At 45.2% G+C, this 23,689-nt stretch overlaps 2 protein-coding genes across 11 annotated transcripts in view; both read right to left on the reverse strand.

The window, feature by feature from the left end:
• RABL6 (RAB, member RAS oncogene family like 6) overlaps positions 1-23,689 on the reverse strand; it is a 292,198-nt gene that overhangs the window by 231,135 nt on the left and 37,374 nt on the right. The window lies entirely within an intron of this gene.
• The window catches only part of EXD3 (exonuclease 3'-5' domain containing 3), a 286,268-nt gene that overhangs the window by 141,443 nt on the left and 121,136 nt on the right, over positions 1-23,689 (reverse strand). For all 10 annotated transcript variants that reach the window (XM_051636482.1, XM_051636485.1, XM_051636478.1 and 7 more), the window contains 2 exons: positions 23,138-23,176; positions 5,663-5,829 (listed from right to left, as the gene is read on the reverse strand). In XM_051636482.1, coding sequence (XP_051492442.1) covers positions 5,663-5,829; positions 23,138-23,176 — 206 coding nt within the window. The remainder of the gene's footprint in view (positions 1-5,662; positions 5,830-23,137; positions 23,177-23,689) is intronic.

Raw genomic sequence — 23,689 nt, forward strand, 5'->3', positions numbered from 1 at the left:
TGACTTATCCTCTTTTTTTCTTCCTAACACACAAATTGCCCCATATCCAAGAGCTCACCACACACGTGCTGTACCAGCTGCAGATAACACCCAAACCAAACCACTTGCTGGAGCTGAGTCCCAAACCCTGGTCCTCAAAGCTCAGTGCTCTCTCTCAGAACTGACAGAACTTGAATGACAAAGTTGGGCAGCTATTTCCCCATCCAGATATAACTGGAATTAGAATTACTGCTTTTTGCCCTTGAGCTTAACATGGAAGTCTGCTAGCTCCCCCAGTGTACCACATAAGAGAGGAGTCAGTTCTGATCAGCACTGTGTCCAAACAGGAGCTTCCACATCCCCACAGCATAAACTGGCTGAGAAAGAGACTCTCAGACTGCTCCACAACAAGATCTCTACCAGCTGGGAATGGGTGAAGCTGCCTCAGCATTTTATAGTGCAATGGCTTGGGAAGGCTTACTGGACCTCCCTCTTCCTATCCAGCTTCTTTGCCGCCATCCCCTTCTCTGTAAAATATTCACAAAGGTTGCATAAGAACATTGGTCCTATGTTGCACAGGGGAGAAATGAGAAAAGTTCAGAAATAAAGTTTTAAAATCTTCTATATTTAAGGGAAAAGACCCAGCTAGCCCCACAAACCAAGCACTTGCTTGTGCTGCTCCCTCCAGTTGGGTTTCAGATGGCTCCACATGGAGAAATTCAGTATCTGTGCATTAATACCCTGGGAATGTTGGAAGATGCCTGAAGAAAGGAGCTAACTGATTTCCTACAACAGGATCTTACACAGCACTTTTTCTTTTCAAAATGCAGCAAAGTGTCTCGGCGTGGCCTTGTAACTGGAAGGTCAGCAACAGTGTCCCAGCCAGATGATGCAGAGGCAAAAAACTAATTAAAAAAATCCAGCTATTTTAGACATATCATGAATTTCTGGATAGTCTCTTTCCCATTGAGACTTGAAATGGTTTATTATTTGAGAAAATATTTACAAACCTTATGTTTAGGGGACTGTGTGACTAATTTTGTAGCATAGCAGCTTTCACTGTACAAACACTCTTTTCTGCGGGTTTGTGTGCACGGGGAAGTCAATATTTGTGTAAAATATTTAATGAAGGTGTGAAGTGTCAGGTCTCCAGGATTATTCTCACCTGCAGAGCTCAGGAGCTGCATGTGGTGTGCCCAGTGGCAGAGATGATGTCATTTATATGCTGGTACCTCCTTGTTCTCTACAGTGTGAACACCCTCTCTGTGAACCTGCTCCTTTGTTGGCCCAATAGATAATGCAGACAGTTTTATTGGGTTCCATGGCTCTGCTAGTTTTATAGCATCTACTGTAGCAGGTATCATGACTGGATGGATAAACTGGGGCACAAAGGGTTTTGCTCATCTGTCACGTCCCCTTGTGAGTGGCAGGGCCATTGGCACCCCTCCACTCCACCTGTACATGACACAGGCTTCCTGGAGCAGAGATGGAGAAAGGTTTTTTATCTTCCTAGTGTGTGGCTAAGTCACACTCCTGTTAACCACCCCTTTGTGTTCTGAGGGATTACACCTCATGCAAAAACCTCTGGCTCCAACAGGTGGCTGGTGCAGCTTCAGGTAGCAGGAGGAGGAAAGCTCCAGCAATGCATCAGAGCTCAGCAGAGCATGTGCTAGACAGACAAGAGTTTCCTGTGCTCCAAGAAAGCCATGTACTGTCTGGAGAAGTGGGCCTCTGCAGACAGTGTTTTGAGGGTGATTTACACCTGTGTCACATTGGTTACCTGAGATTACATGGAGCTTGAACATGAACCAGTGCAGATCTGCACTAGGAGAAAGATCAGACCCACGAAGCTCAGAACATGAGCCTTTTTAAGGCCATCTGTGAGAACCTCCCCAAATCACCAGCATTAAAAGGTAATAATAATACACCATGTTCTTATTCACCTTCTAGTGAGCATCTAATCTATGCTCTAAGAATATTATATTTAGTTATGAAAGCTGCAGTTTTTTCAGAAACACCTCTTCCAGGAGATAGAAATTTCCTGTAATGCTGAAGACAACAAAAATGATGATAAACCTGGTAAAGCAGGTAACCTCGCTCAGTCTCAGGGTTGGTCTTAAGACGATCTCCTTACCCTCTAGTGAGAGGTCAGCATTAACCAGGGAGCCAATGACAGATCCTAACTGTTAGCTGAAGTTTGTCATTCTGCCATGTGACACCAGGAGGAAAGTCTTGTACTAAGAATCATAGAATGGTTTGGGTTGTAAGTGACCTTTAAGATCATCCAGTCCCACCCCCTGCATGGGCAGGGACACCTCCCACCAGACCAGGTTGCTCCAAGCCCCATCCAACCTGCCCTTCAACACTTCCAGGGAGGGGGCAGCCACAGCTTCTCAGGGTAACCTGGGCCAGTGTGACCCTCATAGCAAAGAATTTCCTCCTAATGTCTCATGTAAATCTCCCCTCTTCCAGTTTCTTGTCTTCTCACTCCATGCCCTAGTGAAAAGTCCCTCCCCAGCTTTCCTGTAGCCCTTTCATGCAGTGGAAGGTGCTCTAAGGTCTCTCTGGAGCCCTCTCTTCTCCAGGCTGAACACTCCTAACTCTCAGCCTGTCCCCATAGGAGAAGTGCTCCAGTAAAACGAAACATTCAAATCATGTGCAAACCACTGCACGTTCTGCAACAGGAGAAAACCCCAGACCACGTGAGGCAGCAGATGAGCTTGGGTGTGCAGACCCACAGACCAGACATGCCAAGGGGGATCCTGCCTCTGCTGCTCACTCCAAGAGCATGGTGCTGATCACATACAGCTGGCTCCCTGTGGAGCACTGGCCATCAACTTTCTGCTGGCTGCACTCCCACCCTGACAGGCCATGGGTGATGTCAGCAGCAGCTCCTCCTAGACACACAGGTCATTTCAAGTAATATTCAGATTTCCATCATATACATGGAGAAGTTCAGCTCCATATAGGAAGTTACTTCCTCAAAGTACAGGCTTCAAGGGCTGTGCTGGCAGGATGCTGAAGATACTGGCTATCAGCTTGCACAGAGCTGTAAATAGCTCTCAGGAGCAATCAAGATTTTCCCACAAACTCTCCTCTAATCTCATGCTAAAAAAAACCCCAATGCAGTGAGGGTAAGAGAAAGGCATCAGGCAAGTGGTGCCAAGTCTAGCCTAGCACAATGCCCTGGGATAAGGTGACTGACATGTACAAGAATGGAAGAGTCCTAAGGGACCCCAAAATTATCACTGCTTCCTCTTTTCTATTTCTGACAAAAGCCTTGACTCTACCTGGAAATACATGATCGTTCCTCGAAGGACAGCAAGGCTCTGAGCTCCAGTCACACACTCAGAGCCCTCCTGCCTTGCACTGAGCAGTCATGGCTAAGTCCTCTTCTGTGCACAGAATCCAATTAGATGAATTCCTGCACAAAAATGAGAAAATGCTGCTCAACTCCAGCACAACAGCAAGGTGAGTGTAACTGCTCTGAACCCAAGGAAAGCTTGGCTCACAACCCCGCGTGGGCACAGAGGCATGGGGCTGATGGGATGACCAGCCATGCCTCCTCCTGCTCAAGGTTCCACATCTCCTGTGCAGTCCTGGGTGAAATCCTAACAGCACCCTCATGCAGTATCATTTGTAAGCTCTACAGTTCCTCAAGACATGCCAGTAGCCTGCAAATGTGCAAGCCTTCCTGCAGGAAAAAAAGACAAAAACGGTTTGGAAATGGGTTCCAAACATGGCTACCTATCAATAGCTTCCTTAAACACCTCATGGACAGAGCCACTGAAGTATGGCAGATACACCATCACTTACATGAGTATGAAAGTGAGTTACTGGGGCTCAGCAAATCATTTGCATGGAGTCATTTTTTCAAATGCAGTCTCTCCTCCTCCATACAGCCTGGCTGAGCAGCTGCCTGACATATCACTGCATGAAGAGGATGATTTTGGGCCATTTTCTTGAAGAGACATAGCACAGAATACACAGAACCAGAACAACAAAGCCCTGGTACTTCTCCAAATTTAGCTTGATGTGGGGATCAGACAGCTCCTAACAGTTTGGGTGGCTGTATGGGCCTTCCTAAATTCTGAGCCTCTTTTCAACTTCACACAGCTTCACCTATGCACAGCATGGAACCTGGCCACCCTCTTCCTTCCATCCTCCCCCTCTGCTCCTCCTATACCAGCAGGTTCACAGAGATCCTTGACTGAGGCGGTTTACACAGTTCTGTGCACTTGAAATCAAGGAGCTGTTAGAATCCTCTTTAATGCAAGGATTTTTCAATTACTTTTTTTTATACCCTGCCTTTGTACTCTCGATACAGGGCATGGAACAACCCTTCATCCATCAACATGGATGAAGTTCCCATCAGGGGAGGAATCATAGAAACACAGAGTTGTCAGAGTTGGAAGGGACCTCTAGAGATCATCCAGTCCAACTCTCCTGCTAAAGCAGGATCTCCTGGTGCACATTACTCAGGACTGCATCCAGGTGGGTCTTGAATATCTGTCTCCAGAGAAGGGGACTCCACAACCCCCCTGGGCAGCCTGTCCCAGGGCTCTGTCACCCTCACAGTAAAGAAGTTGTTCCTCATATTTCAATGGCACTTCTCATGTTGCAGCTTGTGCCTGTTGCCCCTCGTCCTGTCACTGGGAACTACCAGAGTCTGGATCCGTCTTCCCTGCACCCACCCTGCAGATACTTACAGACATTAACAAGGTCTCCCCTCAGCCTTCTCTTCTCCAGGCTAAAGAGTCCCAGCTCTCTCAGCCTTTAACTACAGCTACTTCAGGATAATCTGCTGCATAAAAACATGGGGGTCCCAAAGCAAGGGAGGAACCACGGTTCTGTGTTACTGGGATTGCATTAGAAGGAAGGGACAGAGACTAATTATGGGGCAAACGGCTTCTAAAGCTCACTTGGTAAATTTGTGCCAGATAATCCAGTTTTATCCTACAATCAATTAATGCAACTCTGCTGGGATCTGACCCAAAATGCCAAAAGTCTCCATTACTTCTGAACAATTCGGATGAGGCAAAAATTACAGACTAGGATGCAAAGTCGTTTATGAGCTGCCAAAGGAGGAAGAAAATAAACACCATTAGAAAAAAAATTAAGGAACTGTAAATTTATTTTCTTGGCCACATGTCTCCTAAAAAGCATTAAAGCAGATTACAGTACAGTGAGGGATGCAAAATCTACAGAAAACTTTGATAGACATGTAATCAGTTCAGTAAAGTAAATGCATTTTCACATCCTACCCACATCATTTCATTTGCACTGGTGATGGGGCAGAGGGAGTCTGAAGACCTCTCTGCAGCATGAAGTCATCTCATACAGCTTCTAATTATGCAGGAATGAGTTTAAAATGCACTTTTCACAGACATTCCCAGGCTTATGAAAAGCAAATACAGCATGTACATATCCAAGATGTGATCTGAGTAAATGGAGGAAGTTTTTGCAAAATTATGATGGAATCACAGAATTGTCAGAGTTGGAAGGGACCTCTGGAGATCATCTAGTCCAACTGCCTTGCTAAAGCAGGATCCCCTGGAGCACATTGCTCAGGACTGCATCCAGGCAGTCTCTCCAAGGAAGAATTATGGAAGATTATTTTAAGCAAATACAGAGTCCTTGTATGATAAACAATCTACATTGAAAAGGCATGAAATATAAATACCTGTCTTGGATCTGAAGCTTTTGAAGCTCATCAGCCACTTCGTCAGGTAACATCTCTTTGGGCAAACCGCAGCGCTGTGCCCATCTTGCCGCTGCGTTCCAGTCACAGTACCTGAGAAGCAGCTGTATCAGGTGCCCTTGAAGCCATTGATTCGTTCCAACTGTGCTCTGCAAGGAAGCAAGGGTGAAGGAAGACTTGTCAGTTTTCCATCATGGGTATTTCTATCCCCTCTCAGGACACAGTATCCTCAGGGGGACAACCGCAGAAAGCAGCAAGAATCCTCTCACTGCAGGAGTGACTTAATTCACACCCAGTGAAGGCAGCACTTCCTTGCCAAGAGATGAAGAGCACAGACTTTAACTGAGAGCTCACTAGGGTAGCTGGGTCCCTTTGACAGCACAGCTGTTTGTTCAGGGAACAGAGAAACAGCACAGAGAAACAAGGGTATAACAAAATCATTTAGCCTGACTGATGACTAGCATATTACTTGCTTAGATTCTGATACAAAGTAAAATCAGAACCAGTGACTGACCAGATATAAAGGTCTTTGGGTACACTGGGCAGGTAATTACAGAAAGGGTAAGACTTTGGATAGTTTTAGTCCCACTTTGTGCCTGCACTTGGCCCTGAAGTGATGCTGTGACTTGATGTCCTTAGAAAGGCAAGAGGATAGCTCAGTCCTTCTGCAGCAGCATGGGTCTCCTCCAGCCTTGGCAGTATTTGCATAAGTAATTAGGATTGCCTGTCACACACAAGTTACAAGTAGGACACATCAGCAAAACTTTCCTTAGCAACAGACTTTGGTGTTCAAAGCATGGAATAGTCTCAGTCATCAGCCTGTAGCCCTTCTGCAAACATGGCTGTGAAAACAGGGGCACCAGGTCCCTTCTCCAGCCACATGTAACATCACAGCTGTACAGACAGATGTCCTGTGCAACCAGCACAGGCCTGGGCAGCTTGGCAGACAGGGTCCAGGGTGTGACCCTGCATTTCCCTGCATTGGAAATAGGTTGTATTGAAACGTGCTCTGAAAGTCCTGCGTTATCCACACTGATCATAAGAGAAACCCAGAGCAGATGGGGCTCAAGATGGATGGGAGAAATTCCTTCGTGACTCTTCAAGACCTCTCTGTGTGTGACAACTGGATCATTGCTTCAGGCAATGTAAGGACAAACACAACGATCTCTAGTGTCACTGCTGGAGCCTGTGTTACGTGCACCTGCAAACAGGGAGAGCCCTTCAGGATATTCCTGGCTCCCAGCTGTTTTTTGGTGGCAGTGAAGGCCCCTGCCTTGGCATACTGGAGAGCTTGGGGGCACACGCACAACCTGAAGGCTACCCATGCCTGTGGTTTAAGCCCAAACACCCATCTGTGAGAGGCAGTGGCTGGAGCCAGACTTGCTGCCCATCCTGGCACTGGGCAGCTGCCATGGGCAGGGCCAACAAACTGGGCCCCAACAGGTCCAAGCTCTTTGGTCTTGTTCCCCCTCCTGGCCAATGCCCTCCAAGGCACTGTGACACAGCAGCTGAGGAAATAAGAACACGGTGACACCCACGGTCACCACCGCTCCATGGGGGTGGGACTGTCTCTCTCATCCTGCCCAGCCAACCCACCTGCTCTTGCAAACACCCCTGAGCCACTGCAGCTGGATCAGCAATTCCCTCCTCCAGCCAGACTGATTAACTCATGGATCCGCCTTGGAAGTTAAAACTGTCAAGAAACTTTTATTGACAAAACAAGTCGAAACTCCCCATGATGGATCAGGACCCGCAGCTCTATGGCTGTGTTGCTGCTCGCCCTGCCAACAAGTAATTTTCAGTGTAGTGAAATGCTCAGTTATGCACCTGAAGTCCATCCCTGCTCTCTGCACATGCCATGGCCATCTCTCCTTCGCTGCCCACCACACAGCTCTCCCAGGGGCTGAGCCTGCTCCCAGGGACTGCCTGCACCTTGGCTCTTCCCCACCTTGGCTCCTTCCCCACGGCGTGTACAAACACAGCCTAGGTGGGTGGGAGGCTGGGGCCACAGGGCCTCATTCCTCACATTCCTTCAGTAACTAAAAGGTGAAAAGTTGTCTTCAAAGCAGACATCCTGCACAGAGATCAGGAAACAAACCTGTCAATGGCCCCAAAGTAAAAGGGAAGGAAAAAATATAAAATAAAAAAGGGGGAAAAAAAAAAAAAAAATGACCCACCCCATAGAGGTGCAGGAAGGGGCAGAGGCTTGGAAGAAAAGCTATAGAGTAATTTGGCATCCCACATAGTACAGATGAGAAGCCAGCCTGCTCATAAAAACTGCTGCCTCAGCACTGACTCTGCACCCCTGTGACTTCACCAAAAGCCAAACCACATTTCTTCTCACACATATGTGGAGGGAGATTTTTCTGCTGCTCCTAAGAGGCAGGTGATACAGCAAGGAGCCAGTGTCAGCCAGACAGGGTCCAGCAGCTAAGCAGGGTCTCAGTTATGGAAGAGAAGCTGGAGAGGGAATGGAGGGAAGGGGCAGAGCAGGAAAGGACAAGCAATCATGTTTAATCCTGCTTGCCCTCTACATTTCCCTCCAAATCTTTCCTGCCAGCCATGCCAGTCCTGATACTTTGTGCATCTCCCATATCTCTGCCTCATGCAACTGAGCTCAGCCAAGTACCTACCACAGGAAGAGGGCCTGAATAACTCCTCCTGTCATGTTTGCCAAGCCACTTCTCTGAGTTCCCAAAAAGAACATATTTTCTTCTAAACATCAAATAGCAATTCCCTCTTCTAGCATCCTGTGTCCATCCTATTGTCTTTCTGCCTTTCTTCTAGAACACAGAGTCTTTGGGGTTGAATCTCTCTTCAGTTCATCCACAGTAAATTCTTAATAAACCTCATTATGTCAGCTTTATTTCTGGAAACAATGAGGTGCAGATTTTTAATATTTTTAATTTTTTTTAATAATAACAGATTTATTCTTTCAACCACAAAAACAACTCTGGAAAGAAGGTTAATGTCTCCAGAGATATTACATCTTGCATTCTGAAAAGGAAAATAGCTCTATTTTTTACTGAAAAAACCCAACACTGCTCTAAAGGGAAAAGGCTTCCACTGCAACAGCTTTGCAAGAAGCAAAAATATGGAAACTTTGGCCCCAGAAGATGTGGGCACAGATACAGAGAGAAATGCTTCACTAGGGATGACATTTTATGTATTTTGTTCTCATTAAATGAACACATTTCAAGAGGAAACTGGCACAGTTGTTCTGATCAACATCAGCGACATCTCCCAGCAGGAAAAGATTATATATACCATCAGGCTTGTTTACATCCTTCTCTGAATTCTAGACATATCATAGGTTCTTTAATCCACAGGCACACACCAAAACTCCTGACACCAACAATAAGCCATGATTAAAGCTTTCCAAAATGACTGCTGCAGATTACCTACCCGTAAATCCTGTTCTTGCCCAGCTGAATGCTTTACAGAGCTAACAACAACCAGTGCAGAGCAAGCTTAGGAATGTCCTGATCTTAACCCATGGCATCAGCAATTCCTCCATTGTTATCCATAATTTTGGATCCAAATACCCAATATCTTCTCCAGAAGTTACCCTAGCCAACCCTTGATTACTTTTATCTGGATGTGTTAAGTTGCGTTTCTGCCTGATACAATTCTCTGCTTTTTCTCAAGATCTTTTACCAGAGAGTGAAGTTATTCACACCAGTTATTCACTGGCTATTTGCAGAGTCAGATTTTAATTTAACTTTTGAATGTCTTGGCCAATTTCCCCCGTTCTCAAGTGCTTCCAGAATCAACAACAACAAAAAAATAATCCAGTTATTGCAGAGAAAATGTCAAGTAGAATATTTTAGAGCCAGCAACTTTAAAAAGGGAAAAACAAACCTGGACTTTGAAAGGACAAACCCACAGAGGACACCAACAGCAATTCTGAATTTGCTGCAGGTATTGCTCAGGCACCTGTGTTTCAAGTAGATGTCCCTGCCCATGGCAGGGGGTTGGAACTAGATGATCTTTCACCTCCCTTCCAATTGGAACCGTCTTGTGATTCCTGTAACATCCTACTGTGTTAGCTTCATTGTTACTTTATTGTATTTGTGATTTCTGTTTTGAAGTTGGCATCATTGTTGCTGATGGAGAGATGCTGCAGTAGGGAGTCACCACTGGTGTGGTCTTGGAGGGAAGTTCCCTCTGCATGAGAGCAGCTCAGAGCAGGGTCACAGCCTGTTCTGTGAGGGAAGGGGGATCCCAACTTCTGGATAGCCTGCATAGCTGGCACTCGGATAAAAGATGCCAACTTTACCCACAGTCACTTCTGAACAGGGCTGCATGTGAAAGCAGCAGGCCATTCACCCGTGGCCAATGCACAAAGGCAGAAGGCTGAGAAAGCCCTGCTTTCTCACCACTGTTCCTCCTCTCAGACACCGGCTACTCGAATACACTAATTTATGAACTGAAGAACAAAATAGTCTCCATTCATACCCCAGAAGACTGACTTTCAGATAGCAATCAGTGCGTCATTGACAGAGCCACACTTCAGTGTTCTGGAGGCCATTACCACATCAATGGTGGGGAAGTGGTCTTTCTTCTCTCTTTCAACAAAGCCTTGGCAATGTGGCTCCCTGGGGCATGTTCACACTACCTAACTTCAGCTTTGTGAATCAGGAGACTCAGCTTCCCAGTCTCCCCATGCAATCATCTCTTCCAAAAGGCAATTCAAAGGAGTCTAACTTAAGGTATCACTGGAATGATCAAGGCAAAAGCAACTCTTAAATTAAGACAACTTGTGGCTGTACTGGGGCTCCTCACAAGGAACTTCCTGTTCCTGGACAACCTGAATGAAGCTGCTAGCTTATGATGAGTAGCTAGGACAATATTATGTGACAAGACACATCTGGCTCCATTTTTCTCTCTGCAGTTCACACAATCTTGTCATCACAATTTCTCGTTCCGAAGTCCAGACACCCCCAAGGCAGCCAGAAGAAAAAAAAAAAATACAGCTTGTCTGTTAAAATTCCCCTGGCTGACAGCACAGGCACTTCAGGTGACAGATTGAGGCAAGGGATCATTGCCCTCTGTTCCACACTCCTGAGATCACATCCGGACAAGGGGCCTAGTTTTGGTACCCCAGTGTAAAAGAGATGCTGAAAACTAGGAGGGTTCAGTAAAGAGCCACTCAGATGGTTAGTGTTGGAGCACTTGATGCAGAAGGGGAGGCTGAGGGAGCAGGGCTTGTTCAGCCTAGGGAAGGCTAAGTTGGAGGTATGGGGGAATATAATAATTCTCTTCAGTTTTATCATGGGGAGTCATAAACATGATGCAGTGGGATCCTTCCAGAAATTCCAGCCAGGCCTCAAAAGAACAAAAAAAGTGTCAGTGGCTGAACATTGCAATGGGTTCAGAGGGACTGTGGAACCAGGTGGGGCCCTGTAACACCTTGTCTAACTAAGGTGCCCTTGCTTTGAGCAGGAGGGCAGAGGCGAGACCTCCGCAGGCTCCTTCAAACTGGAAGTAGCCTCTGATTCTGTGATGAGCATGGCTGTGCATTCCCCAGCACCGAGACTCATCTCCACACAGACAGGCAGCTTCTTGCAGTGACTGCTGCTTTCAAGTTCCAAGCACCTCCCGGGCAAAGAACACCCAAGATCTCATCTATCCAGAATACAGGATGGTCCTGATCATGCTCAACAATGCTACACAGAGATCCAAATACATTTCCTGCATTGGGATTCCTTCCAAATTTCTGTCAGGCAGCCCTTGAGGGAAGTCATTCATCTTCTCCAGATGAAGTCATCATGTCTCCAAAATCTGCTCATGCTGCCACAGATGAGAGAAGGCATATAGCAGAGGTAAAGAATGAACTCGGCTTTCCAAGTCAGATCTCAAGAGAGAGTATTTTCAAAGAACATCAAGCAAAAAGTTGAGACACTTTTTTAAATACAGTGTTGGACATCCTTCACACAACCTCCACCCAACTCACAGAGCCACGTAACAGATAAACTGTCTTCTGGCAACAGCTCCACTGCACAGGGTGCACAACACTAGTTCCTGCAGAGATGAAAGGCTCTGCACACATTTTATTTCAGTGAATCTGACACCATCACTACCAGATTTCACTTCAGTAGCTGACCAGAACATGGTCAGCAATGTTTCTTGACTGGAGAAGGCACAAAACCAGACAGAAATTAAGGTTTAACAGAGAAGGTGTAAAGCTCTACAACAGCATTACTCCAAATTGCCCCAGTGAAGCATCAGGCACGTGGCCCCAGGGTGCTTCGGGACATGGGAGGATTTAGTGAAGAGGGCACCATGATACAGATGTAAGATGGCAAAGCTCAGCTCTGACACTGAACTACCCACCCCCATACTGGTGCAGCTGCACTCATGCTGTCCTGAGAAGCTGGCTTTTACTGTTTGATGAGCCACTACTGGTGTTCTTGCAGAAGGGCCTCAGTGAAGGGAACGTCCCTCTGGTCACTGTGGGTTTCAGAAACATCTCCCAGGAGAGACGCAGCCTGAGGCAGTGTTGGTGCAACTCAGGCAGTTCCACTTGTCCTTGGGGTCACAGATCAGTTCATGGTCTTGTTTAGCAGCCTGATACCCTGTCCCCCTTGTAGATATTCCCAGTGGGAAGATCAGAACTTTTCTTTTTGTTTTAACTCACAATTAACTTGTTTTCCTCAACTACATCCCACAACAACTCCAGGAATGCTGATACACAAAATGAGGGTGTATTCACCTGCAATACTTGTTCTCCCCTCCACTACTTGTTCAGGGAATGTCACTGATGTGTGCCTTTAATGAGCTTTGCAGCCAGGCTAACCCTGTTAAAATAACCTTTATTTGGAGAGAGAAATAATTGCATGCCATATATAAAAACAAAAATGCAATTCCTTAACAAATAGACTAAGGTAACTTTACCTTGCTTGCTTTTTAAGACATTGTTTCTTCTTCCTTCACTTCAGTGTCAAGCCTGTCCTGAGGGCTTGTGCTTCTCCCTGCAATTCCTTCCTCACCATTGCTGCAGAGGCATCTTCTGAAATCTAACCTAACCCTGGCCCCAGAGTTGTTAAATATCATTCATCCTGGCATCCTCGGACCGAGGACTTGTTCTGAATACACAAGCCACACGGTTTTGATATGCCTCCAGATTTCTCACACCTCTTGGTCCCACTATGGTAGGCTGGAGATATTTTCTGGGAGCATTCCAGCACTTGGCAAGACTGAAGATGAATGAGGATAGGGAAATTGGCCAAACTCTTTCAGAGCACAAAGTAATATGTTACTTACCACAGTAGATGCTTTGTCTAAGTCCCATAGTACAGTGCATTGAAGACAAACTGGGAACCCTTATCTTCCCAGTGTATTTTGAAGTAGCATTTATCTATCCACCTTTTGTCATTATGTCACACACGCACACATGAATGAAGTGTCACTGTGGCAAATGGCAAATTGTACTCTCCAGTTAAATAAAGGGAGGACTCCCATCATATACTGCACACAGGCGACCTGCACTGCTGCTGAGGTTCACTGAGCCTGGTCCTTGTTATACCCAACATAATTTCTCTGGCTTCTCATGCCTCAGATGGTTTATACAATTGCCAAGCACTTCCATAAACTTACTACAAAAGTCAATATTAAAGAACTCTATTTTACTATGCACCTTGAAGCATGAAAGCCAGCACTAGGGAAACACAACTTTCTGCTGAGCTATGAGGCTGCCTGAAGGACTGCTATCAAATGTGATTATTCCAAAATCCAACTTAGCAGAAGTGTATGACATCTACTCACACTACAAGATGTGTCTGCAGGAACTCCCCTCCAGCTACACAGGCACAGCAGGGGGCTGCAGCGCCAGCCACACGCCGTCAGAGCCTGACACCTCCGTGTGGACAGGAGCAGAGAGCTGAGAACTGCTTCCCTACAGGGCTGCCAGAGCTGCAGATGTGTACAGAGGAAGAGCCCACAGGAACGAAACCACCACTGCTGTGTCTCCACTGCTGCTGTTAAAAGAACTTGCAGGATTACACTTCAGCAGTCTGTCAGGATGTACAGGAGCGGAAGCCACCATGAGGCTTTCCCATGCATTTTGGATAGCCCTAATATTAACCCTAACTAGCTAAACCACTATCCAATTAACCCAATCAATCACTCAATTAAATGTTCTCATACCCAGTCATGTACATAATGAAAACTCCTAAGTTTCATCTTCCTTTCCTGAAAGATGTGGAATTCCAACACATTTACTCCCCAGTGGGGAGCTCATGGCACAGCTCAGGTCCAGCCTGTGTCAGCTCCTCATGGCCAATGTGGACTTTTCAGCAGTAAGGATCTGCAGATTGGAGAAGATCCTCAGAAACATCTTTGTTGTTCTCTCCCTACTCCATTCTCCTTGCTCAGGTCAAATTCCAAGTTGTGAGGCCAAGTAACAAAGCAGGGATCTGCTGTTACTTGGTCTTGGCTCTGGATTATTTTCACAGAGTTCCACACAGGTCCTGCTATGCCAGGATCCATCATTACTCTCTTCACATTTCTTCCTGATGTATGGTAATTCTCCTCAGATCTGCATTTTCCTTGTGGAAAGAGCTGCACAAAAGATTGGTCATCAAAGACTTCCAAGTCCTCACCTGTATCACTACCTTAATTAAAAGGTCTGCACACTCTGGAGCAGAATTAACTTAGAATCTCCTGTGTGCACTGCCAAAGAACAGAAGCAGCAAGCTAATTTCTTTCTTTTTAACCCAGGCCCAAGCTTCACTGACATCAAACTTCTTAGGTCCTTTCTCCACTGCTGCTGCTTCGCTTCTGAGCAGGTTTGTGAGAGACCTGCCTTTGGAAGCCCTTCTCCAGGCCCTCTGAACTCCTCAGGGTTGCTCCACGTGGGCTGTTCCATTTACTGTCCAGAGCCTCACTGGGCCCCGGATCCCCCCCCAGCTCTGCTCTGCTTGTGGATCTGTTCCAGCCCAGGGTTGTTTCAGGATAGTGAGGAACTTAAGTTTTCAGCTCTTTTCTCTCCAAAAACATGCTAATGTGACATTCCCAGCAGGGGACATTTTTTCTATTTACTAGTCTTCAAAGTGAACATGCAAAAATCTTGATGATTTAGTTAGTGTTCAGGAGCACTAACTCTTCCTATCATTAGACTATGAAAAATAGATGCCCACAGGAAAAACTTGAGTTACTACTTATTTCTCTTTTACCTTGCACAAACCTCATCAGGCTCATAGCCAAAGCAATAACAAGTATCTCTGCAGGTTCCTTACCAAAAGCAAAGCTTGGCAGTAGATTTTTCTCTCCTTTAATCTCTTTCAGTACATTTAAACTGGTGGGTTTTGTTCTGAAGGAGAAATGCTTGAGAGGGTTGACTGAATGAACTCTGAAATTCACACCCTGGCAAATTTGACTGATTTCCCAAATCCATAATTACAACATTCCTCAGAGATATGCATTCTTTCAGAGTGAACAAGGGAAGATTAGTTTCCCGTTTCTTCCCGTTTATACAACTTCTCCATCAAGAGGAACTTTTTTTTGTTTCTAAACAATCTTCTGTTTATGTGGTTCTCTTCTTGGAAGGGAACTGCTGAACTAATCTCGTCCAAAAGTATAATTCAGCCAAACTATCAATTGCAAATAGCGAGACCACATTTGTGGAAGGCAGCTGAATTTGCACAGTGCTTTAGAATCCAGTATCTACCTGTCGAGGCACTCAGACAGGTACCAATCAGCTGCAGGGTTTTTAAATAATCTGGGATGATTATTGAATAACCAGATAGATCTACTGCTGACTGGATAAGGACATGAGAGCAGATCTCTGCATGTGTCTGAGTATGTACAAGGCTTAAGACTTTAGCAAAAGTGGGCAAATGTAGCCCCCTGCACCTGCAGGTCCCAAGCACAGAGACCCTGCTACAGGGCAGGAGTATATCCTTGTCTCCTGGCACAGAGCTGCAGGCAAGAGTTGTGTCCCACTTGCAAATAGAACATGTGCAGAGACCCCATGATGACCTATTTGCTTCCCATTTTTAAAAAGCAGTGAACACATCCTCTCCTGCATTAGCAGACAAGCTCCATCCTCCTCCTTACCCTTCCCTATCTCTGCTGGAGAGGCCAACGCCAGCACTTTTGATCACATTCCCTTTGTCTTGAAGCAAAAGAAACAGGAGGATTTTCTTGTTTTAAGTGAGCCTGTCCCCAGTTTTCCTTTGTGGCATACAACCCTACAGCTGCTGCTGTTTGGAGACAGTAACAGCTATCCTGGAAACTACTTTATTAGACTCCTGTTGCAGCTTTTAAGGAGCTTGAATATTCTACATGCTCCTATAAAGTTTTGGATGATAGCCCTTGCTATATTGCTTCCTACTCCTAAGATGTTTCTCCTGTTTGCCTGAATTTACCACACCACCAGGGCACATCAGTTCAGTCTAACTACTTGCTGATGCTCTTAACTCTTCCATCTAATACTGACCTCTCAACCTACAGCCATAAGCCAATTAGCCTCTTTTTTATACCATACCAAATCTCTTTCTGATTAAGTGCTTTAGAATGAATGCAAGCTAGTGACAGCAATGTAATTACACTGCTTAGCAGCAAGCTAGCCCAGTCTGGTTGCAGGGGTTTAAGGTCAGAAAGCATCTCTAACATACCAAAACAATTTAAAGGAGATTTTTTCCCCCCAGTGTGTTCTCTACAGGTTCCTTTCTTCACTCTCCAATACCTAATATGTCTGCACATAAAGGCATTTGGCCACAACTTTTATAACCAAGATCCTGCGCTTTCAAAGGAATTACTTGCCAACAGCTCACTGAAGCAGCAGACACCAGGCTTCCACAAGCTTCTGCTGAATCCCCAGAGCTTGGCCCTGTAGATTCACACAAGTAAATGTGAACTTGTTTTCCAAAGTTATTGAGCAATCACATTTTCCATCACTCAGGAGAAATTTTTGGCTGATTTTTAAAAAACATTTTTGACATTTTGTACTATTTGGTAGCTAGCATGGAACCCAATGGCAGTTTTTCTTAGCATCTTTGAACCTACTGTAAAATTCAACACAAATTCATTAGTATGTTTGTGCTTAATCCCGATTCGTTTACCTAGAAATGGCTGGATTCATTATAAATAAAACTACCATAACTATCATTAGGCTCACCAGCCCTCCAGGTCTTACAGAAAATAATCCTCTCCAAGCCATGCAGGAGGTATTAACACTTAACTGTATCTATCATTCTTTGATAGACCTGACTGTAGCTAGGAAGACATGGAACACACTGCATATTTGGCTTTTCCCATGTATTTCTCCCACAACAGCTGTGGGTTTGTTAAATGAGAACTTCCCATTTCTTTTAGACCAACAGTGCTAACTTCATTAGTACAGATGCATATTTTACTGCTCTGGATCCAGAAAGCAGAACATAACTGAAGAATTACGTTATGCTTTTCCTGAGAGAGTCACAGATGTGCCTGTTTTCTGCATCAGCCCTATCAGTTAAGTCCTTTTGCTTTGCAACTCTGATGTTATTTCAGCTATCAATAAATACATGACACCATTTACAAACTGAACTGGAAAACAGAAGGAAATCTATACTTTGCCCGTTACTTTTATTGTCCAGTTTTTCCATGGTTTAATATTCCCTTAGGTACAATATACGTTTACATCACATTGTGGCTATATACTGTCCCCAGAGACCTCCAACAAGACAACTAAATCTGAAGAAAAAGGCACAGGGCAAAAGCAGAGGGATTGCCAAAACACTCCCACCACCACTGAGTTTCTGGTTAGTCCTTGAACAGGGGACAAAACGCAGGAAGAGAAATGAAAGGAGCAATGGGAGCAACAAGTGGACACCAGGAGAAGAAAGACTGCCAGTATTCAGCTGACATAAAGCAATTCCCTCAATCCTGGCTTCAAAAGATAGATACCAGATCTTAAACCTGTCACTGGTCCAGGTCTAAATACCATCTCTTTTGCAAAAGGGAAATGGAGAAGAAAGAAAAAAAACAACTTCTCTTTTTTAAAAGGCAGCTGTTAGGAAGCCACTTGAAGTTGTGGAAAGATAAATGCAACTCTTTTGCAGGGAGCTTAGCAAGCAAACTGCAGGAAAAGAGACAAGCAGTAGCTCCTGCATATTTATACACACAGCCCTACTCCGAGCAACCTGGGCTCCAGTGGGACAGCCCTGCAGCTCCAGCACCCTGATGCAGCAACACTAGTGCAAGCATGAAAATTTATTTCAGCTGATGATTCCTCCCGGAGACTTTTAAGGCCAGAAGGAACAAAACCAATCACCCACTGGTTCTAATTTCCTGCTAAAAAAGAGGCCATTTAAGACTAGCAAGGGACTCCACACAACAGCTGGTTAAACTAGTTTTGGTTTCTACCTTCCAGGAAAACAGCCAGTCTAGATTTGATGTCTGAGTGATGAAATCCATTATATCCCTGAATAAACAGTTCACTCAAACACAGAGTGAAAGATAATTTGACATGCAGACTTATACCAGAAGACATTTCATTTATTAATCACCTCCTGAATATCATTCCCATTTGCATTGCACAGATTGCTTAATTCCCTACAGATAGATTAAGTTCCTAACACTACAGGGATGTCGCTGCACTCAAAACAATCTTGAGCCAATTTAGAAGTTTGCCTAAACTCAGGGGTTCTAGGGAGGGATCTGAGATGTGGATACTTGCAAAGTGGCCATTTTGACCTCTTGTCCTTTTTAAAGATTCCCTAGAGCAGGACTCCTGCACAGGTGTTCTGGCCATAAAAACTTAAGAAAAATAATTGCATTCTGCCCTTTAAATTTCCCTTAAAAGTTACCTCCTTGACATAACAGCTCTCACATTTCATTCCAGAGGTAGTTAATTTTTTTATCCATAAAGTAGCATAACAACCCTAGGATTTTAGTGGAATTAGAGTTATAAATTTGCTATGAATTACTAGCATCTCACCCTGGTCACCCAGAGAAGGAGCTGGCACAGTGTTCAATCTTCATGGTCAGAAATTTTATAAAAAGTAATTTATCTCATTGTCACAGCTGGAGAAGGAGAGCAGATTAGCTGCAGCCTCTCCCAGCGCTAAACATGGTGAACAGCTGGATCCAGGGCTCTTCTTCATTCTCATGCAAGACCAGAGCAGACTCAATAGCTGCAAAACAGGAGCCTGAGGAAAACAATGGCCACTTTTCCAGGACTTATATTCCCATGACTTTCTCTCAAGTTGCTCACGCCAAAATGAAGGAGAGAGTAGTTCTGACCATCAGCTGGCCAAAGGGCTCCCAGTGAGCCACCGCTCCCGATGAGCACCCAGAGAACAAGCCAAACTTTTCAACCACCAGCCCTTTTTCTGAGCATTAGTTTTGGAAGGGTTTAAGATTTTTACATTTCAGAAACCAAGGGACAGTAGCCCCTGTGCAAACACTAGCACAGGCAGTTTTTTGATTTAGCAACAAAAGGGTCTTTGGCTCCAGGTCAGTAAAAGTGGAAATAGCATTTCTAACACTTCACTGTCCCAGACACTTTGCAAAACAGGTGACTCTAACACTGACAGTCCTATAGAAACTCATCGGTTTTAAACCTGCCCAGCACTGATTCTAGTTACTACTCCAAAGAGCTATGTTGCTGTGCACCATCAGTCTGTTCTGTTCCATGGAAGAGGGAATTTCACAGCAGAATAAACACATGTATACTTCTTGCACCAAAGTACCTTGAGATATCATTATAGACTGTACCAACTGGTGAGCTCTGCTCCAGTCAAACTATTCCCTGCAAAAATACTCTGGATGTTAGAATCAACGAGCAAGTGTGTGACTTCTGGGCTATGACTGTTCAGAAATAACCCTAATATTCTGTCATTCCCTCTGCACAACTACCCCAGCCTTTCCTGGCCAAGCTGAGACTGTCTTCTGTGGGTGGCATCAGGGCCTTAGAGCTTCCCTGGCAGCTCTGTCCTCACGCAGATGGGCACCGCTCCCACCTGGAACAGACCAGACCTGCAGGGGTGTGGATGATTCCACACAAAATGGGTGCCTTGACACTAATCAACCAAGTTGAGTCTAGAAGGACAGAACTGTAAGATCACCCCCAAATCATCAGTGAGAACACTGCATACTGAAAGTGGTGCAGCAAAATACCAGACCCTCCTATTGCCTCTGTTAAAGCAGAATTTCAGGTCACCAAAACACAGCTGTCTGTTGCTAGCTGAGATGTCCTCAGGCTACAGCTTCCACCCAAGAAGTTAATGATCCCCAGTAGGTCCCATGTCACATTGCCAACCTCGTGCAAGTATCTCAGATACTATCTGACACGTAAAACACTGGTGGAGGTAACATCTGCAATCAGAGTTGCTTCCCTACTATGCTGTATGTGTGTTCACTTTTTGAAAACTTGGCAGATGATTGAAAAATGCCTTCCAGGCTTTTTAGTCTAAAAGTGATTTTGTTCTGCAGAATTTCTAGGGAAACACCAGCATTCAGCATCACTCTTTTGCTGCTGGCCAAGTGTTCCCTGCAGTCACAGGCATGACAGCCCTTCCTGAACACACCTGATGTGTGGTATCTTGGCTGCTCTGCCCAATTCTACCATCTTTATGCATCCATGAAAAGGATGAAGCATGCAAAAATGGAAGCAGAAGGGCACACAGCAAGGCAGACAATGGGCTCATGACCTGCCTCTTGTTTTCCTGCCTATCTACCATCAATATCCTACACACCTTCCCCTCTGCTTGTGAAGACAGGCACTCTCCTGCAGGATCAGGGAGGCAAGTTAATGAATAGCGATGGAGCTGGCGCTGCTCAAGGAGGGTGCTCCTCCCCTCCCTCTGCCTCCAGCTATCTCTGCCTGGAGAAGATGGTACCAACGGTAGCTCTCCTCTTGGGCTGACCCAGCTTGCCAATAGGCAGTTGTGAGGAGGGCAGTTTCCCCAGGGTATGAAGACATTTTGATCTCTTTGCCTTCCCTCCTGCCATCCGTGCCTGTGCAGCCACAGCCTGGGCGGCAATGCAGGTGCTGGCAGGCGGAGGGGGCAAAACCATTTTGCTACAGGGCTGGAAACAGGTTCTGTTGGCCCCACAATTAACTACTGAGTTTCTGCCTTTTGTAGGAGCAGTCAGGATCACACCTTCAATTCATCCTACAGGGCAGGAATGGGAAAATTCTATACTGGTTCTGCTCAGGGCAAACAAAAAGAAAGACCAGCCTAGAAATGTCTACTGCCCACCACACCACACATCTCATGGCCAGCACCACTGCACAAGGAGGAACACCACTTTCATCAGGGCTCTGTATGATTCAAGTCTTTTGTTATGGCTGCAGCACAGAATTAAACAAAAATGGGCTTTAAACCCATTAAGACTTTCAACCTCTTTGGACTGAAAATTGAAAAAAATTACCCCAAAATTCTGACTGGGAGCCTGCTGCTGTGGAGTCTTTTGGGACATCTGGTTGCCAGTCTCCCAGGTGACCCAGAAGTCACACTGCATCCCATCCTCTGCTCCCCACCCAGTGCAATGTGTCTTTAATAATATATCACCAGGCAGAGCTTGGGAGATACAGCCTGTCTGTGGGCCTGACCTAAACATACAGATGGGACATACAACACAAACAACAACTCTCCAGCTCCACAAGGAGCCTAATGGATTTTTCTGGTCAAAACATGTCAGGTCAGGGCTGATGCTCTGAGTGGAAACTTAAACCTTTGCCTCATGCAAAGCCCAATCTTTCAAAAACAATAAAGTCCCGGACAACCTTAGTTTTTGCACTGAAAACCGAAAGTTGCTCAGAGGTTCCTCCTTTGCAACTTTTCTTTTGTTCAGGGCAGCCCTGCTGCCAGCAGTGTGAAGCAGAAGCCTACCTGCACATCAGATTAGTTGGGTTTCCTCCAGATGCACAGGTACAGATTCTGATGGCTTTAAAGAGATGCCAAAGTCAGTAATCCCTGAGAGCACCAAGAGCCAGGACTGATAACAGGCAAGTTGAAGCACTGGTTGTGTGATAATTACATCGTTGTCAACAATATTTAAGTTGGCAGCATGCAGCAAATACAAAGTTGGGAATAATTTGGGAGAGCAAAGATAACCTTCTGCCATAGTCCATCATGTCTCTGAGCTCTGCATCATTCTCCTTACCAGGCACCAGACAAGCAATTTCCAGAGAGCATCTCCTCCCCAGCCTCCCGTCTCCACCAGTGATTGACATGATCTGCAATGGTCTATATTAACTGGGAAGTTCTTCTCACTACCCACCACAGCACCAACAGAAACCCCTTCACTGCACACACCAAAGTCCATCCAGAAGTTGTGATGAGGATGTCTGCTACAGTTTCATGGCTAATCCCATCTCAGGCCTTGATCCAGCAAGGCACCAGAACTTGTGCTGGCCTTTAAGCTTGTGAGAATCAAAGGGAACCCTGAAAATTCTTTCACTGGATAAGATCACTGAGATCAAGAGGCAAGACCCCCTCTTTTCCTCACAGGGTCTCTCACATGGATATGACAAACCACAAACATAAACTGAATATTCACCACTGAAAACTCTCAGTAGGTTTAATAGTTACACAAAGCACTGGGGGGATTTTATCAATGATCTCTGTCTTAAAAAAACACATCCTCATGCCTTTTGAATTGTTCTTTTTCCTGCTGACCCATGACAGAGAGAAGAAACATTTCATGTTTAGAATTCAGTCACTGTGCTGGTGTGTACAGACAGTGTCTAAGACCGCAAATGCATGAGATGGTTAGTCATCAGGCTGACCTGGTACCACTCATAGGCCCACAATGACCACTCAAATGGATTTTCAAAGAAGGCTCTAGTCAATGGTCAGAAATCCTTAACGGCTGCAGAATTCAGACTGAGAGGAGCTACAGAAAAGGAGCAAACACTCCCCATGAGCTTGTAATTCTACAGGGATTATCAGGGACACACAAATAATCACTAATGGTTTGTCACCCTGGTATTTCTTGATACTTCCTTGTCACATTATGTATTCATGGCAGTATCAGGCCAAAACATGGTTCTCCTTCCTGCATTATTAAAATGACTTTTGTCCTACAGTACAATATCTAACAGTCACTTAACAAACCTGTTGAAAATGAGCATGCAGAAGGAATCTAACACTGGTCCTGATTTACTCACACATCTTGTTAGCTGTCTGAGGAGAACTCTCCCTCCTTCCTTGTAAGTAATCAACATAAATATTTGTAGTATTCACTTACAAATAACTGCTTAAAAAAAAAAAAATGTACTTGATAATCTTATCTAAATGCTCCAGCCAAACTAGAGTATTTTTAAAGACATAACAGGAATTAAAATAAAAATTATCTTCCTTGCTTTTCCCTGTATGTACAATTTTGCAATATGTTTACAAGGTTATGGGAAAGTGCAAAATTCTAATAGTAGGATGACAATATCCAGAGCTGGATATTCTAAACATCTTAAAATAATCTCCAATAACCCTGAGAAAATGGGACAGGGAAATCCATACTCACCTGAATGTGATCTATCCAGTTCTCCTGAGTCATGGTTTTCTGAAAAGACAAAATTACTTCTGAGCCATCTTAGAAAAGGGAAAAGAGAACACGCTGAAATTTAACACACCATCTTACACATTGGCTTCAACTGTGACTGAGGAATGGACTCTGGAGCACAGAGGGAAACTCTGCTTCTCGTATGTCACCAGCAGGGCATGAAAACACAGCTTAGATGAAGCAATTCAGACAACTGTTACACCAAAACTCATATGCAGTCACAGTGCACAGGCAGTGGCAGCCCCTTAACCAGCAGTAGCTCAAACTCTCATTATTACCCACAGCTGGGTCCTGGGCTCATCTGCAGGAAGCTGATCACCTTCTCAACACTCTGCAAAGTGCAGCATCATCTCTAAACACCTCAAAGCTCACTCAGCGCTCCTGCAGCAACAGAGACTGAGCAAAACTGTCACAGGCCATGGGCTGGTGGAATGCATGGACCTGTCCTCAGATGTTCACCTCAGTAGCTCCCCTGCAGAGAGCCATCCTCATGGGCTCCAGCTAAGGGAGTGT

The sequence above is a fragment of the Apus apus genome, chromosome 19 (assembly GCF_020740795.1).
Source record: "Apus apus isolate bApuApu2 chromosome 19, bApuApu2.pri.cur, whole genome shotgun sequence".
Classification (NCBI taxonomy): Eukaryota; Metazoa; Chordata; class Aves; order Apodiformes; family Apodidae; genus Apus; species Apus apus.